The sequence below is a fragment of the Carassius auratus genome, chromosome 30 (assembly GCF_003368295.1).
Source record: "Carassius auratus strain Wakin chromosome 30, ASM336829v1, whole genome shotgun sequence".
Lineage (NCBI taxonomy): Eukaryota > Metazoa > Chordata > Actinopteri > Cypriniformes > Cyprinidae > Carassius > Carassius auratus.
Genome location: NC_039272.1, coordinates 5,606,707 through 5,620,530, shown reverse-complemented (window position 1 = coordinate 5,620,530; position 13,824 = coordinate 5,606,707). Strand labels below are relative to the sequence as shown.

General features: G+C 39.8%; 1 protein-coding gene across 1 annotated transcript in view; it reads left to right on the top strand.

The window, feature by feature from the left end:
• The first annotated feature begins 988 nt into the window (after positions 1-988).
• Positions 989-13,824, top strand: part of LOC113048969 (transmembrane protein 132C-like) — a 182,812-nt gene continuing 169,976 nt past the window's right edge. Inside the window, exon 1 of the mRNA XM_026210956.1 lies at positions 989-1,624. Within this exon, the coding sequence (XP_026066741.1) occupies positions 1,525-1,624 (100 nt within the window). The 5' untranslated portion in view covers positions 989-1,524. The remainder of the gene's footprint in view (positions 1,625-13,824) is intronic.

The following is a 13,824-nucleotide window of genomic DNA, read 5'->3' as shown; positions in this document are numbered from 1 at the left end:
AAAAATTAAAGCATGTTGAAAATACAGCTCCTGTAATCAACAAAAAGGTAGATAATGTGTTAATAGGCCTCAATTTAAAAGAATTAGGTTTGCCTTTAAACAAAAAGAGGGGAAAAAATACCATGTATGCAGATGCATTTGTTTTGGTGGATATCAAAGTTTTACAAGACAACATTAACTAATGTTTTGATATATGATCTTTTCTTCATGGTAGATTTAAAAGTAAAAACATCAAATGCATGTAAAATAGGAAGGTGGGTATACATTTCAGATCTTGCATTGCCTGTGCCATTGGACCACACACAGAGACAGGTTATTCACTAATTCTTCACTAGGGGTCCCTGTTGTTCCTCTATTTGATCAGACACTCACTCTTACTCATGCTAAGGTTTCCCACTCAACAGACTGTTTCTCATACTTAAAATATATCCTGTACTTTATTTGTATGAAGCCAATGTCATAGGTTGGATTCCCAGGGAATGCATTTACTGCTGAGATGTAGAAATAGAAGACAGCTTAAACCAATCTTAAGTAGGTTTACTGGCCTTTACTTTGCTTTGTTTGCTGGTTTGTGAGGATTTTTTTGCATTTTAAAGCTCAAACCAGTTAAGATCAGCGAAACAATTTTGGTCAAATCATATTTTTTTTGTGTGTGTTGTCAGTAGGTAAACTATACATTTATTTAAAGTCTGGCAGCATGTTAATTTTGAAACAAACTCATATCTGTATAGCCAAATATCCCACTGTCCAGTCTTGGATGGCTTATGTTGTGCGTTTACCTAACTAAAAAAAAACTAAAAAAACAGTACAACAGTGCGTGTAAATTGCGTTTTGTACAATGAAAATGTTTTAGTTCATCCCCATGCCTCATTTGGTTGCAGGGATGAGGGGTTTTCCTTGCTTGTGATTGGCTGTTTTTTTTAGTGCACCTGTTCTGTGGGCTAACCCCATTGGCTAGCCAAGATGGCTCTCTTTTTCGCCTCTTCTTCACGCGCTTCTCGCTCTTAGAGCTGGAGCACCAGCTTGACTGTTGGCCTTTCTGTCTCTGGAGAACTACGCGAGTAAGTTCTTAGGGAAAGCGAATATAAAAATCAGACATGTTAACGCAAAAACAGCGAGACAGGAGCGATGGGAACATTTCAGAGAGAGTCAACGGAGACCACCGGTGGTTTTTCGCTCTCGTGCGCCAAGAGATGGATTCATAGGACGCGCGGAGAACATCACCAACTTCTGCTGCGCGTAACTTCATAACCCCGCTGGTCCGGACCTCGACACTTGCTTTAAACTTTATATACTGAAGGAATAATAGCACCAGAGGAACAATGACAGTGACTTTCCCTGGCTTCTAATAGCGCTGTATCACTTTAGCGAAGCGCGTGGTTCTCGTTTCTCACGGAATTCTGGTGATAGTTAAAGGACGCGGAATTTTGGGGCCAATCTGCCGTCGAGCCAGTTACAATATCACATGACTTTCCAAAGGATTATGTTATTTATTCAACAACTTCTCAAACTAGACTATCCGTAATGTCGTGTTTGAACAATACACTAGAAGCCAGAAAGCCAAAGATGATCGCTGCACGGATGGCGTTGCTGCAAGCGCTTCTCGTCGCGTCTCTCCACGGAGGTAAAGACACATTTACGCACATCCAAAACTTGTTGAGAGATGGCATATCGTGCAGAATAAATTTAGTGAGCATGCTAAAAACGACAAGCATCATTCATGTATTCAAACAAATGTTTGTTGTGAAGCCCAGTGTCAGTGTGCTTTCACGTCTGTAGCGCAAATGCAAAATAAAGTTGGTGCAGGCTGCTCGCTATTCCACTTGACCCATTTTAACATCTTAATTTACACTTGAAATATTTATAGATGAATGCACACACTTCTGTGGTTAGTGGTTCGTGCGGTTTGGTCGTTGGAAGAGACTGGCGCGCGGCGACAGCAGCGGTGTGGTTTTGTTGTGCCAAGCTTATAAATAATAGAAATGTTGGTTTCTCACCTTGTTGTTTTGCAGTCTTATAATGAATTATGCATGCATGTAGTTAGCTGGCAAGACAGAGATGTAGAAACGGGACGTTTGAAGCGTACCGCACGAAATATCGCGTGGAAACGACAGTTTTATGATAGTGGCACGAGCACGTTTATTCTCGGACATTTATGAAGAGAGCGTGATGTGCAATGTTGTAGCAGTGTATAATTGAATTATTTTTAAATTTTTTACATAAGAGCATTATCCGTAAGGTCTTCAGTTTCGTTAAAAAAATAAATAAATAAACATCTTGCTGTGCAGATGCAAGTAAGCTTAATTTCTTCACGCAGGAGAATTTTCTCTTTCTGTCATTAATTTAAATGTTAAATGAACTGATGTGCTGGGTAACAGATGCATTACATTTTATTAGCCTTTATATTTGAGAATTGACTACATAGAAAGATATTTTCTGTGCTGAAGGTGAGCCACCCTATTTTCACTGTCCACAGAAGCAAGAGACAGTGATGAAATGAGCAGACTTGTGTCCCAGCAGCGTGCTGTTTTTATTCATCCTCTCCAGCTGAGGACCCACAGTGGCCTTCACATCTATTTTTACTTACACAATCCCAGCAAGTCTGAAACTGGACATGTCATACAAACAAACAATTACGCTGTGGGTGTGAGATAGAGATGGACAGAAAGTGTGAGGGATTGCAAAATTAGAAAGTATGTGTTGAAGAACGTGAGGGATGACAAGTTTGTCCGAGCGTGTGAGGGCTTGGACGGTATCAGAGATGTTGACTCTGGAGACAGCACTTGCTGATCAAGCATTGAAACTGTCATCATCATCATTACTGTTTTTTTTCCCCCAGCCTCCTTCCCTGCAAATGTTGCCTCATACTGCTGTGTGTAATGGACTGCATGCAAAGAGTACATCACTTTCAAGTTCAGACAGCATGTGGTTTGAATGCATGGAATTGTGTCCGGTGAACTGTGCAATATCCACAGGAATAGTTGCAGATTTGTGTTTGTAGAGAACCGCGCAGTGCTTGCAGGTTAGCGGCTGTCAGTAGGATTACGAAAGTGCCAGTTGTTTGATTTATTTATGCTTTTTCTTTTAGACTACAGAACTGCTGACATACAGTAGGATGGACTTTTCGAATTGCGCAGCATATGAGGAATGGAAGCAAGAAGCAGAAAACAGCTTATAATGTGCATGTGTCTGTGTGATGTGCCAGTGTTTGATGACTGAGGAGACAGATCTGTGAGTGAGTTACAGCAAATTTGCAATTTGTCTGCAATTGAAGGGCTGAAAACGCACCTGTTCTCAATGACGACATCGATAAATCAGTGTGATGAAAGGTTTTTGTTGCTTCAGGGAGTTTTAGGAGCTTAATTGACAAAAGCAGATGGATGTTTACCGAAGGACCGTCTTCCAAGTAGGGCTTAGAGCTCATTTTCCTAGCTGTGCGAAAACTGACTGTGAAATATCTCTCATCTCCAGCTTCCCCTGCCTTCGGCGTCTGAGGGCAGATATCTGTGTGTTTCGGGGCTCAACCGCAGCTCTGAACAGTTGTAACAAAACTAGAGGTGTTATTAAAACTGTCAGACTATCAGGCTGTCAAACACCGTTGCCTTGCCATGCCACACACACACACACACACACACACACTGGCCGTGTCTGCAAGCCAGGCCGAGCAAGGGGCCCATATGTTTGAGGGTTGGCTGACACCAGGGAGATGATTTGCTCTAGGGAGACTGTGAAGCCTAAATCTCTTTCGCTCGTTTTTCCTCGTTCATACAAACACACACACACAGCCGTGCAGGCATTCAAGCATGCTTATGTGCACAGACACACCCCCTTGGTGGGTTTTCGTGCTGACAAACTATCTAGCAAAGCAATAAATAGTGCATTTTTGCTTTGTTTCTTCAATTCATCAGATTAAATTCAAGATACACAGCTAGAAGTGAGAGCAGCGAGTGTGTGCTTTTAATAATCCATAGCCAAAGAGGGGTAATCAAGAAGATATTTCCCCTCAGATTGGCATCCAGAGAGAAAAGAGGGATAGTGGACGGGAGGGGGGCAGTAATGACTGTGATCATTATCTTCTGTGTTTTTAATTGAGATAATGACCCTGAGGAAGACAGTGAAACTCCCATAGGAAGGATTTCTTTCTTTCTTTCTGCCCCCCTTTTTCTTTCATTTCCCCGTCTATTTTTCTCCTTTCGATTTCCTTGAAGTGACTGCATGAAATTCATCAGTTTTGATAGCCCCGCTTCCAAGATGCCTCCATTTATTTTTATTCATTTATTTGTTTATTCTCAATTTGTTTATGCGCTATAACCTCGAACAAAGAAGGGTTGTTATCCGGGAGTCTAAAGGTAAATGTTTCCTTTGAAATCCTCTGTTGTGTTCCCTTTACGAAATACTTAAATGCGATTCTGTCATTTCTAACTCCTCAGAGGCGGAGAGAAAGAAGTTTGCTGAGACCGAAATGATTTTCCATTACAACTGCAGAAGGACCAGTTAGCGAGTTCCCATTTTGCAAACGTAATAAAATTGAAAACTTTCATCTCAGCAAATTGATTTCGGTCGGATTCAGAAAGGAAGAATGAAGAGGAGTGGGGGGGGGGGGGGGGATCATTAGATCACTGGAGCATGACTGTACCGTGGGACTTTAGGATTTTGCGTATAGCGGTGAGAAAACACACAGAGGCTCCCGCTTCACTTTTATTAATTCATTCACTCATCCTGTGACTTTGTGAAGAAGATTTTTGCATTAGGGAATGGCAAGTGGGTAAATACAACGTCATAATGAAGAAGAAAGACAGACTCTGATAAAAACTGGCAGCAAAAGCAAGACTGTACTGATAAAGAAGGCATGAATAAATTGATTTATGACTCAAGAATTTATGCACATCTATTTTTATTCTTTTGTTTTCTGGAAAACTTGTTTTCGCCTCCATTTCACTATCTATTTGCAGATTGCCGGAAGGTATTTATCTGTCATTAAGGAATCTCAGCCAGCAGTTCATTTAACACATACATGCCCTTAGAGCTCCTGAGAAATGATTGCCATTATCGCCAGCTAGACTCCACATACTCTCTTTTGGATGTATTGTAGCCATATAGTATTGGCTCTGGAAATTAAAGTGGCACTTTTGTGTTGCTAGTTGGCTATCACTCTCTTTTTCTCTCTCTGTATCGATTGGACTTGGTTCTTTCTCCTCTGATGATGTGAGAAAGGGAGCGCGAAGGAGGGGGTAAAAGAGGATACTGGAGGTGTTAGAGGTGGCTCTTGTTTGTGTAGATGGAATAATTAACGCTCATTAAGAGGGTGATGAGAGGCTTAGGGGTGATGCTACTTGTTAGGATAATTAGAGTCAAATAGGCCTCATTATGCAAATTGGGAGGAAGTGTGATTCTGTCAGTGTTTACCTGAACTCTGTCGTACTGATGACCTCAAATAGAGACGACAGTGTCGAGTGAAGCAGAGCATCTAAAGAAACGCATAATGAGCTGTTATAGGGTGAGAGGAAATAGAAATAAAATATGCAATGATCTATTTAAGAGATGCGAAGGAGAAAAACGAGTAATGAGGTGACAGAAACGAGGGAGGATGGATGAAATCTGTAATCTGTAATCAGATATAAACTCTGAGGGCAATAAAGAAGCAGCTCCATTTTCAGGGAAATGAAATGTTTCTCAAATTATTTTTCCGTAGAGAGATCGCTGGATAAGCCTTTCAGGCCAACTCTGTCGCAGAAAGAAAAACATATCTCTGTATAAAAGGATTGGTAAAAATAATATAACAAAATACAATGCCCTTCCAAGCAGCAGTGTCAAAGCGAACACCTTGAAGACCGCTCCATGTGTCAGTGTGTCCTGTTCCTCTAGAGCCCCCTTCCTCAAATCTTACCCTGGAGGTCCAATGCACTGCAGAGTTTAGCTCTAACCCTGATCAAAGTCACCTGCCTGTCATTTTCTAATGATCCCAAAGACATTGATTGGCATTGATTAGCATGCTCAGGTGTGTTTAATTAAGGTTAGATCTAAACTCTGCTGGAAAGTGGATCTCGAGGTCCAGATTTGGAGGATCCCTGCTCTAGAGAGCACTTGTGTGGTGGCCTGCAAAGCTTTTTAAAGCATTGGATGCTGAGACTGTGAAATGTTAAGTTGTTTGCCAACCGCCAATTTAAAAAAGAAGAAGAAGAAGAAGACTGTGAAATGTCGCAGGTATGGGATTTTATATATTTATGAGGCTTGTGTGTGTCTATGGTTGTCTGTAAGGCACCGACCTCTACTGTGGCTGTACTAAGGTGTGTGTGTTTGGTGTATGTGTGATGGATCGAGGCTCTCGTTAACCGCAAGCCTCAGTTGGTGATTACTTCTCAACATGTTGCCTGTCCTGCTGAGTTTTGGCACCATGATACACACACACACACACACACATGGTTAAGACCTAAATGACTTTGCTCAGAGTTGGGTGGAGCGCTCCCAGCGCTGTGTGTGTGTATATGTGTACAGCTCTTCTTGGCACTAGATCACTCCATCACTTTGCCTGGCATACGTTCTGTCAGATGGTCTGTCTGCTTGGCGTGACCTCACTGCTCTCTGTACGCCTGCGATGCAGTAATAGATAAATAATGCTTCTGTTCACAACATAAAAGCTTCCTTGGTGAACAACTTAAAATAGAAAGAAACAAATTAACATTCTGCATGGTGCAAGAGTATGTTCTGAATGATTTACGCCCTCTCATTGGCAATTTCCGTTTCTCTCTGTTGTTGGCCAGATGATGGACCCACTGTGTTCTAAGAAACAGTTTTGATTGAAAACAAACCGTTTCATTTAGCCAATTAGAATACAAGAAGCAGATGAAGTCATGTCAGCTTATTTATGAAAACCATATAGAATGGAATTGCATGTAGTTCAGGTTTAGCATTTTTTTTTTTTTGTTGAGCCATGATGTTGCAAAAACTAAGAAAATGATCAATATACCACGTTAGAGTATATTGTGAGTTCCCCAAAATGACCTTTTGATGTTGTGAACGCTGAAATTAAAACCGAGACCGTGTGTCATGATGATCCTAAATACCATGAAGATTGCAATGCGTGATTTGTGTCATCCATGGAAATTACTGATAAACTCTTGGCATTTCTACTAACTGTACCAGTGTGTGTGTGTGTGTGTATAATAATGCACCTCTACTAACACCTACGTTCTTGCGTCACATGGAAACACACACAGGCTCACAATGATATTGATGCACATCTGACATTTTGAGGCTCCATTCGTCTTGAGAGGTAGGACTGAGGGGGTGTGGGGTGGGACCGGTGACATTTCATGCAGCCATAATGTTATTCATTATGGCAGAGGGGCACTGGAGAGGGTACAGCGGGCGCTGCCTGTGTGTGCCACAACCCATCTGTCTCATTGCCCCCCTCTTTCTCTCTCTCTCACTTTCTGTGGGTGAAATGGCAGCAGCATTTTTCCCTTCACCCCGAGGCCTCAGAGATATCCCTGCCTGCTTTCCCCTGATAAGACAAACCTACAGCACTTACCTTTCCCTCGCTCCTCCGCTCTCTCTTCTCCAGCCTCTGCTTTAGGAGACAGAAAGGGGTGTAATCTTTGGGGAACTTTACGTAAGTGCAGTAGAAGAGACCTGTGATATTTGCTTTCACTCAGAGTTCTTCTGTTGGTAGATCTTTAAAGTACCAGTGCTTTGAGTGGGTCTGCTAACATGTTAGCAGTGATGGTACGATGCCAGGTAGTTACGTAGCCAAGTAAACAGACTGCAACCGTTCAAAAGTACAAAGCAGCAATTAAAATACACCTTATGAAATGATTGATGAATGTTTGAGTGGTGTTGTATAATCAGGTTTGTTTAGCTTGGTGTGCATCGGTAAGAGGACTGAATGAAGGCTCAAGTGGTAATTCTGCTGTATTTACCTGCTTTTTCTACAAGTCAGTTACATCACCTTATTAATATTCATGAGGCAAGTTGATAGTCTCACACTTTTTTGAACAAACGTATTATTATTAATATTATTATTATTACTTCTCGTAACTAGCTTGCTTTATGTAGCATATTAATATATTTTTAAATATTCAATTCAAATGTTTGGGGTCAGTAAGACTTTCATTAAGAAATTGTTTTTTTAGAGTTTTCTGTTTGTCAAAGAATCCTAAAAAAGTTGTTTTCACCATTGATAATACTACAATTATTTTGAGCACCAAAACTGCTTACTAAGATCATTTCTAAAAAGATCATGTGACTCTGAAAATTTGATTAATGGCTGATGAAAGTTTTTTTCTTCTACTTTGTCATTACAAGAATAAATTATATTATTTTATGATCTAATTTTGAGATATATGTGTATATGTGTGTATGTGTATATGTGTGTATGTATATGTGTGTGTGTGTGTGTGTGTGTATATGTGTGTGACCCTGGTGTAAATTTGTCAAAATTGGGATTTATACATCATCTGAAAGCTGAATAAATAAGCTTACCAGTAATGTTTTTTTTTTTGTTAGGATCGGACAATATTTGGCTGAGATAAAACTATTTGAAAATCTGGAATCCTAGGGTGCAAAAAAAATCAAAATCCTTTAAAGTTGTCCAAATGAATTCTTAGCAATGCATATTACTAATCAAAGATTATGTTTTGATATATTTACAGTAGGAAATTTACAAAATATTTTCATGGAGCATGGCCTTTACTTAATATCCTAATGATTTAAAAAAAAAAAAAAATCCATAGTTTTTACAATGTATTTTTGGCTAATGCTACAAATATACCCCAGAGACTTGAGACTGGTTTTGTGCCCCAGGGGCACATATAATATATTGGCCTCTACACAGTCTGGCTAATTAACTAATCAATTGCCATTTTGTATATAATTACGTTTATATTGTGTAATTTCAGCAATCTGTATGAGTGTCATATTTTCTAGTATTAAATTGCATGCAGTAATTGCATTATTTACTTCAACATTTCCATCCATCTTCCACCATTCTCCTTGGATATAAACAAGGGCTTTGACCATAGCAAAACCTATTTGGCTCCTATTAAAAGCAAGCTTTTTATTGTCATGCTGATGCTTTGTTTTTGGCCATTTGTGTCTCTTTAATGTCACCGTACGCTTACGGACTCCTCTGTCCACGTGCTGTTAGATTGCTCCGAGTTCTTCCTGCTCTCCATATCGCTCTCTGTTTCTCCCAGCTGACTGTTTAACTGCTGTTTACTCGTTTGCCATTCCTCAGAGAGGTAATTAAGGATGGTACAAAGAGAGAAAGGGTGAAAAAGCAAGAAAGGAGAGTTGGTTTTATTACCACTGAGTTCCACTTGCAGTCATGCTATGTGTGTCTTTCCTCTTCTGCTTGCTTCTCTTTTTCCGCCTGCCTCCGTTTTTGCATTCCTCCTTTCCTCCTCTCTATCTGTCTTTGTGCTGTCATACAGTTCTTCGGCATGCACTCTCTCTAAATTTCGCTCACTGTCTTCTTTCTGTCTCTGATCTTCCCTCTGTTAAACCTGTTCTCTCTTGTTAGAGCAGAAAGGACGTCCAGAACTGTGTGGTAGAGTGAAGTTTAGCCCAGGGCTTAACCTGTAAGTATCACTGCAAGCAGACGGCAAGATTGAAGATCAGCCTGTATGGGCCTCTCTCAAGAGGGAGGGAAAAGAGAGTGAGGGAAATTGAGAAAGAGAGAGAATCATTGTTCAGGACTTGTTCACATCTCTATAGATCAGAGTCAAAATCTTTTAGTTTTGAGCTGCCGATCTCCTCCCTGAAGCCTTCACAAGAAGAGGAGAATCATCCTCTGGTTCTCAATCATCTCTCATCATTGGTAAAATAGTTCTCGCATTCTGTGCTTAGCAGGTTTAAAGTAAGCCTTTGGAAGTTTCTTTCCAAACTGTTCTGAAAGAACTCCATGCATGCATACACAACGGTTCTCATACTAGATTGTATCTAACAGTATGGGTTTGTGTTTGTGTTTTTTTAGGTGTGTGGGAAGGTTTGAGGCTGTGTGTAGAAGAAAGAAGGATTTTCTGAAATGTATATTTTGCCATCCACATGGATTTCTGTTTGTAGAGCATTGGAAGATGTCTAAATGATGTGGGCTTTCCCTGTTGAAAGTGACTGTAAGTGTGTGTGTGTATGAAAGTGAGGTTTTCTGTGTTGGTGTGTCTGAGGGAGACAGAGAGCGCTTGTACTACTTTAAATATTCAGTGAGTGTGTAATTGTCTAAAGTAGCTTTGCGTCCCCAAACTCCCAACCATATAATCACAGAAGAACAATGCACTGAACATTAAGAGTGTGAGAGAGGTAACTTAAGACAAGTCAGATGACGCTCGTCACCTCATCCATTCCCTATTCTTCTGTCCAATATCCTTCTCCTTGTACCTGAATTCTGTTGTGACGCGTGTGTTTGTGAGTAATTTGCCTTGATGCTAATCTGATACTGGAGAGAGTGCTTCCTCAGCCTCCTAACCTTTCTTTCAACCCAAACCTCATCTAATTTAATCATTCATTGTCTTTTTATCTGTTGACGTCATTAAAAAGTACAAAAGGTCAGTGCTGTGGTTCTCATGTGTGCGACGCAAGTTCAAGTCCAGTTGTCATTTATATCTGTTCTGCACTGTTTCTTGTCCTATCTCTCAGCGCCAAAGGCCTAAAATAGAACGATCTTTTTTTTTTTTTTAGTACAGAATGTTAGTGCTGTCTTCCAGTTCTGATATTGGCGGCATGATGCTAGTGTGTTCTGGGTGGTTGGCAGAGCATTGCTGTACGGTTGCTAGGTGGTTGCTTGCTGGCACAAGTCAAAAGAGCCCACTTGCAAGTCTCTGATATTCTGGAGATATCCCTAGATATAGCTCGAGTCCCTCCTTCAGTGCAAGTCTAAGGATTTTTTTTTTCACACGTTTTATCATCTTCCAGGTTGAAATCATAGGTCTGACTTAGAATAGCACACTTCTCAGTGAGCTGCACTATTTTCGAGGTATCATTCATATCAGCAGCACAAACAGTGTAGTTTAATACAATAGGCGTTTTGAACAGGAAACCTAAATATATGCAATAGTAATAGTGATTCCTGCCTTAGCAGGCAGCCCTAATAAACACATGCCTCATGTTTTTTGCATTGTGTGCAAGTTTTGTTTCCTTCTAGGTCATTGAGCCGAACCCAGTTGCTTAAATTTCAAGATATGCAATATATTCTGGTTCTCTTTCTAAAAACAGCATTGTCTGGAACCCGGCAGGGCTCAGGGACTGAGAGTTTTTCTGTATTTCCTCCCTCATCTGCCTACACATGCATCTCACTTTACAGAACCAGTAGACTGTAAGAGCACAGACTCTCAAAGCAGTTCATGTTTATTTGTATAGCGCTTTTCATTGCAAAGCAGCTTCACAGAGAATTTGGTAGTTTTGTATGTTGGTTTAGGGTCGGCATTGAAGCTTGTGCAATTTTTAGTTACCTTGGGCTTCAGTAAGATCAATTCCATGCGATCTAATTAAATTACATTTTATATATTTTATATATGTGTAAACATGTACGAAACAAGTGTATATTTTAAATTCAGCCTATTTGTGTAATTTATTATTAATATTATTTGTTTCAGACATCAACCATCCTGCTCTGGAATGTCCATAATGTCATCGGCCATAAAAATAAAAAACACACATTAGTTTGCCACTAGTGCTGATTGGTCCCAGTGTTAAGAAAGTTCCTTGTATCCTGTGAGTGTGTGCATGTGTGTGCAAGAGACAGATACATCAACCTAGCTCGGGCACTCAGGCACAGCTTAGGGAAGGTCCCTGGGATAAAAATGAAATTACATTCGATATCAGAGGTTAGAAATCCTCACCACTCCATTTGGATTAGATCAGATTGGTGTGAGTTTGTGTGTGCATGTGTGTTTGTACATTTGCCAAAGGGTATAACCAGGCCAGACAGGCTAAGTGTTGTCTGTGTGAAAGAGAGAGAGAGAGAGTACTATGAGTCAGAGAGCGAATCAGTGGGCTAAGATTACGTGTCTGTAGTACTCCTTTAAATTTGAGTTTTTATTAAAACGGTCAATAAACAGACAAAAGCACTTCATTTTTACGAAGACCAACATGGCTCCTCTGAGAGCTGTTACCAGGCAGGGGAATAAATAGCATGAATATCAGCATAATGGCTTTGGAGGCGACAGAGAGAGAGAGTCGAACGCTTCCCCGGAAAAAGAAAACACAAGTCAATCCCAAATTCAATCTCTCCCGCTCTCCCAAAGCCTAGCCATGCTGTGATGAGGAAGCCCAGAGCTAATGTGCCTGTTATTCTGTTCACAGAATTCTTTTCATGTTCTTTCCCCTTTTATATTTTTGTTCTTGCGTAATTTGGTGCCTCAGATACTTGGAGCAGTCAAATTAAAAACACATCAGAGAATTGTGGGAAGTGCAGTTTAGCCTGGGTGAGTAAGCACCTTTTTATTTTTATTTATTTTTTTCGATTTGGAGCTTAACTTGCAAGAGCCCTGATGACTGCTTATATTCCTTTTGCATTTTTACATTCACATTCATATTCATTTTCAGCATCTGTGTGTCTTTTTATGCATATACTACCACAGGAATCAGTGCAGAGAAACGGTTCTTAAAGGAATAGTTTATCTGAAAATGAAAGTTCAGTTATCATTAACATAAACTCATGTGACGTCCATAGAACACAAAAGGAGATATTTTACATGTATTGGGTGATCTTTTGCAAACAGGGACATGATTGTTTTTTGTTTAGTTTGTTTAACTATTTTTATTTTTTCAGACATTAAGATTTAATAATGCCAAATTTAACTACTAGCAAACGACACCTTGAAAGGGATAGTTCACCCCAAAATCAATTTTTTGTTATTTACTCACACTCATGTTCAAAACCTATATGACTGACTGACTTCTTCAGTTAAATACATTTTGTAAAATACTAGCAGTGAAACGGTTTAATTAACATTCACATCCATTATATGAAAAAAAACAAAAAAGAAAGAAAGTCTGTAGGTTTGTAGTCTCAAGGCCTTTTCACACTCAACGCCAAAATATGGTGTGAATGTTCGGCGCCATGAGGCTTTTGAATTGAAACGGTAGATCCCTATGGGGCTATTCACACTAGGTGCAATCATTTGCAGCACGAAAAAAAGCAATGGTTTTATTTTCTGTCCTATGTGTTGACTCTATTTCTTTTTTTTACCCCGTGTTTTTGGCGAAATGGTCCATCCAATTAGATTTGAGCTAAGATCACATGCTCGGAGCAGCTGCTGTTGCACGAAAGCGTGAGAGTGGTGGCGCTGTTTCCATAAACGGTGTCTAAAAAAGCAAATAGACATGATTTATATTTCCAGTGTTTTATGCAGCTCATTATATTTTTATGACAATAAAGAATGTTTATGACAAATAAGAAGCAGCTGGCATACAATCCATTTTAAAACATACAAAGAGTGCATGTCTGTCTTAGGGCTGTCAAAATGGCTGAAAAACTAAATTCAAAATTTGTACTTGAAAATTAACACAATTCAAATTATATTCAAATTAAATTTAAAATGCATAATGTCAGTTAGGGTGAAAAAAAGCTTTTGGCTTCTCTCCTGAGGCCACAGGAGGGATCATCAAGCAAACTATTACTAATGTACGTTTATTCAAAGCATAAGAAAACATGACTGTTTGTGGAAAAAAAAGTGTGATATGTTTAAAATAATGTTCATGAACATTATTATTAAGTTGCTTAAACCGCTATAAACAAAACCGCATCGTGTATGTATGCATAGATTATCACAAAGGGCGGAAAGTCAATCACAAAGAGTAGAGTTGGGTCCGAGTCCACCTTTGTCG